The following is a 4,834-nucleotide window of genomic DNA, read 5'->3' on the forward strand; positions in this document are numbered from 1 at the left end:
CATATATTATGACTATATTATCTTGGTTCAGAACCAATAGAGATCTCTACGGCAGCAGCAGGATCTATCTTTCTATATCTATATATCAATCTATCTATTCAATTCTTGTAAATAATCCAATTAGAGATTCGCAAGTAAACTATTGTTAAAGACTAACACAAATTCTTTACTTACATTGAACCAAAACAAGGTTGTTTGTAGAATTTATATGTGTGAAAACTAAAATAAAAGGAATTCAGTCTTAGTCACAAACTCAACAAATAAAACCTTATATCTTTGCAACCTATGGTGCAAACCGGAAAAACTTAGATTATTTAATCTAACAAAGAAAACAGTTGCTTGAGTTCCCTGCTATAACCCTGGTTATATTCTTTTTATTACAAACTGGAAGAAGATAAACTTTAATGATATTCTACAGTCTGGGAAGTCTCAGGTCATCATTTTAGAAGTTTTAACATATTTAATCTTTAAAGGAATTGAGTCTTTACCACAAACTCTGATTTTCTAGTCCCTATATCTTAACAACCCAATATCGTAGACCTTAGATATTTCAAACTATAAATCTGTTGGATCGAAAATTTTAAGCTTGAAATATCAAATGTTTACATCATCAGGTTGCAAAGATAAAGGGATTTCACAATCAATGTTTGTGGCAAAGACTCAATTCCTTTTAATCTAAAAACAATTCTATAAATAATTTTATGATGGCAGCTGCAAATATTTTGACATTTCTGGTTTTCTTGATCTACATTTGGGTAATTTTTAACAAGAAAACTTGCATAACACCCTTTCAATAATCTAATTCATAACTAGAAATAATTTTAAGAGATTAATTACTCATCTCCAACCAACGGGGTTCAAGTGTACTAGCTTTGGAACCCAGCGTTGCCCAGGGTAATCATAGTTACTCCCCCTGTACCCACAATTAGTCTTAAGTTACAGTTTTAATTATTTTTACCCTCCCACTTACAGGGTAAGTCAAAAAAAGTGTGATTTGTGGCGCCTGGTGCAAAAGTGTACCTTTTTAGTGCAACCCTTCTGTATGGTGTTTTTTTCAATTTCTTTAAAAAAAATTTAATCTTAATTTTAAATGGCCCAAAAAAAATTATTTCTATTGAAATCTAAGATTTTATAAAGAATGAATCACAGAATGACAGAAAATTAGCAAAATTGTAATAAGAAAATTCACAATTTTCAGTTCAGAGTCTAAAACTAAAGAACAAAAGTTTTGACTTAAATTTTAAGTTCATGGTTAAATGCCACTTCTGACTTAATTTAAACCAGAACTTTAACAGTGAGGTTAAATATTTAACCCTGTGGTTAAATATTTAACTCGCCGAAATCGTCAAGTTAAACTTTAAACACAGGGTTAAAATCTTGAAATCCTGCAATCCCTATTTGTCTATCATCATTCAGCTGAGTAAACCGCATTCAACTAATTACGATATATTTAAAAGTAAAAACCTTGATTTAATAAATTTCACGTTTTAGATTAATTTATGTTTGCACGTAAACCCAAAATACAGTTGTAACTGGAAATTTGTTTTGTTTTCCGTCACGTAAATAATTTAAAATTGAAAAAACAGCTGATTACGGATAGTTACATAATTAATTTCCGTAAACCCTTTTCTCTGATTGGTTCAGATTTTTCCCAGGAAATTCAAGCTTAAAATTGAGAAAGTTTAATATATAAGTAGCTACTCATTATTTGACAGAACTTTTAACCTCGAACTTAAATTTCGCGCATTCTTTAGTTTTCGACTCTGGTCTAATTTGTAAGGAAAAGTAATGAATTTTGATACTGATCCTTACCTTATAAGGATTGCATTAAGATAGCTGGGGCTGAAATTAAAGTTGGGGGACATATAACAAAAGCTAAGAGAAAAAACATTGTAATTTTGAGACAGAAAATGAATATTTTCTGATGGGAAAATTAAACATTTTGGGATTTCAACTAAAATTTTTGAGATGGAGATTGAAATTTGTGGAAGGTAAAATAAAGCTAACAACCACAATGCAATGAAATGAAATCTCCAACCAGAATGTAAATAAAGAGCAATTGGGATTAGTAATTTTGATCATGGTTTTGGAAAAGAAAAAAAGTTTTGGGATTAGACAGATCATCAAAAATGAAATTAACATTAAAACAAATAAAATTGTAGGGATGAAAATGAATTTTTTTGTGGAATAAATATAACTTGGGATAGGAAAAGTAAGAAAAATAGCTGCCAACCTAACTCCAAGTTAAGGGGCATCAGCAGGGGCAAAAGGTCTGATAAGCTTCTGATCTAGTACTTTTGGTGCTTTAAGAAATATGTTTTGCTTAAGCATTTTTTATTTTTTTCTTACATGCAGAACGTTAACTTCAGTTTAAATACATCATATAAGATATCTTTATATTACATTCCGACAGAGTAACTTTTTTAAGCTTGCCATAATAGCTACCAAAGCATCTGCAAGGTCCACTACACAGTAACCAAACAATGTCCCAAACCATCCACCAAACTCGGTTATAAAATCCCAGATAGTGTAGATGTACTCAGCTTGGGTCACTTTTATGACTTTAGGCAACAACACAGTTAGGTTTAGAGTTTTGGATTTGTCCTCCTTCTCTTGCTGAAAAAAATACAGATTTAGAAAATATCTATTAGACAACGTCTAATTCCTTTTTTATCAAAATTCAAAGCACTTTTTTCATACAACAAACTAATAAAAGCCAACAAATAAACCTGCCCATTTTGTGATAGTCACCTTTATTTTAATCATACAGGTTAAATTCTGGAACACTGGTAACAGTTCAACTTTTAGTATCAAGACAAAATATTCAATAATGGTGATAAAGTTTAGTTAACCCGTTGTACTTCCAAGTATATTTGCTGGTATATATTACCTGGTGCCCACTTTGTTCACTTGTTAGAATTTTAAATTAAATGTTACTTACTGCATCTTCATATGAAAACAGTTTAAAGAATAATAAATTCCAAGATCAAAGACAACTTTCAAGTCATGTTTTGTAGGACACCCTGCAGTTGGTTCAACTATTTAACTTGTGCTGCCCAGAGAAACTTGAAGCAAAATGGCTGTTTTATAAGATAGCAATTATAGCAAAAAGAAGCAATTACATTATGTATAGCTAGTTCAACTCCTTTTTCCTACTAAGTATGTCTAAAGTCCATTTATGCATTATTGAGATTCATATGAAATCATAAATTATCAGCATTTGAAATAAAGATTTTGAAGTTTTTGTTGAATGCAGTTAACAGTTAAGATTGCCCTCTGCTTAAATAGCATTCTCTATTTCTCTAGAAGGCATAAATGAGATATTTTTCTGTCAATCCTGAAAAATTTCTTCCTTGTCACATTTTAGTACTGTTTTTGTACAGTCTGAATTGCTGAAATATTACAGATGAAAACTATCTCCCTGTTTAGTAATGGAAAATATGCTAACCCAAGCAAATCAAAAGATACCCAGAAGGTGTTAAACATAATCTTCTTTGTACATTGTTCATGCATTCATGTTACCATACCTTGGTAGCTTTAGAGAGCAACTTGTGCCTGTTTTAAACTCTTCTGAGATAAATCTCTGCTTGCATTGGTCAAACAGATATCCTTGATTGCACACACTTGGATCAGGTATATTTATAATCTGCTCTAGGTCTAAAAGAACAACTATGTTTCCTTCATACCATTCCGTCTGGAACTTAATCTCATATCCTGACCCAAATAATCCAGTTTCATGAATATACAGCTTCATATTTTTAGGATCTGTTCCCCGGCCCATTCCATAGGAATGAATAATCTTGATCTCCTCTGATTCATTTAAATCAATAGTTTTGCAAATGTGTATCAATTCATTATCAAACCAGTAGAATGAACTGATTGTAGAGTTGCCAGCCTCACTGACAAATTCATCAATGAATTCATCCCTATTCTTGGAACCCACATAAATCAGTGGCTGAATATGATCATCAATATCATGCATATCATAATCTATCTTACAAGCTGTCAAAGACATGTTGATGACTGAGTTTAATTCTTTGAATTCAACTGAGGTTCCTGTGGGTTTAGAATCCACTTTAAGCAAGGACACATAGACTTGAAGTGCCATGACCATGACCAGACCCAATAAAATCAAGAAAAATAATAATCTAGAGAGTCTTCTGTTAAAACCATATACAAAACATTCAACGTAGTTTCCAAAGTTCAGTAAGCTAAACAATGAATTAATTCAAATTTGATAAGCAGACTAAAGTTTAAACAATATTATAATCATACCTGTAACCCAATAGAATTCCAATCCAACCACCAACTTCAGATATTAAGGCCACAAGGTTATATGAGAAATATACCTTTAAAAAAATGTTGATGTCAGAGAGTGAAGAGTTATGCATTATTCAAAATGAATATTCAAAACTAACTGGATTATCCAGCTTGACCAGGTTTATATTATTTATGGTTATATTAACTCCCTTATTTAAACATACTTGGTTTTAAATCATGATCTTAGCTTAAGTGCCTTTAGTGTAACTTCAAAACTTCTTTAGCCTATATCCTATAGCATATAGAGAATATTTTTTATAACTTTTAATTTAACTTCATATTTTTTTCAAAAATATGCAAAGACCATTCTTATATAAACCATCATACATTATCACATCATTCATATTTACAATTGTCTATTCTAGCTATTTAAATTCCATGTTTTCTTTTAGATATTGTAATTTTTAATTTTTTCATATCGTATACACAATGACATGTAAATAATATAGTTCTAATTTGTTTTTGAAATATTGAGAACTTGTGAATTAAATGTGTGTATAATGGTCAAGTCTTT

The 4,834-nt window shown here is 30.7% G+C and overlaps 1 protein-coding gene across 1 annotated transcript; it reads right to left on the reverse strand.

Moving 5' to 3' along the window:
* Nucleotides 1-3,350: 3,350 nt before the first annotated feature.
* Nucleotides 3,351-4,386, reverse strand: LOC111716528 (uncharacterized). Its single transcript, XM_023492009.1, has 2 exons — nucleotides 4,276-4,386; nucleotides 3,351-4,211 (listed from the first exon to the last, which is right to left on the reverse strand). Exon 2 carries the CDS (start codon nucleotides 4,112-4,114, stop codon nucleotides 3,506-3,508), a length of 609 nt encoding a protein of 202 aa, XP_023347777.1. The 5' UTR covers nucleotides 4,115-4,211; nucleotides 4,276-4,386; the 3' UTR covers nucleotides 3,351-3,505.
* Between the last annotated feature and the right edge of the window lie 448 nt (nucleotides 4,387-4,834).

Source organism: Eurytemora carolleeae, unplaced genomic scaffold (genome assembly GCF_000591075.1).
Source record: "Eurytemora carolleeae unplaced genomic scaffold, Eaff_2.0 scaffold2102, whole genome shotgun sequence".
Taxonomy (NCBI): Eukaryota; Metazoa; Arthropoda; class Copepoda; order Calanoida; family Temoridae; genus Eurytemora; species Eurytemora carolleeae.

Bases quoted from the DNA above. Each gene is read 5' to 3' on its own strand.
- LOC111716528 (XM_023492009.1), bottom strand. From the start codon at position 4,114: ATGGTCATGGCACTTCAAGTCTATGTGTCCTTGCTTAAAGTGGATTCT.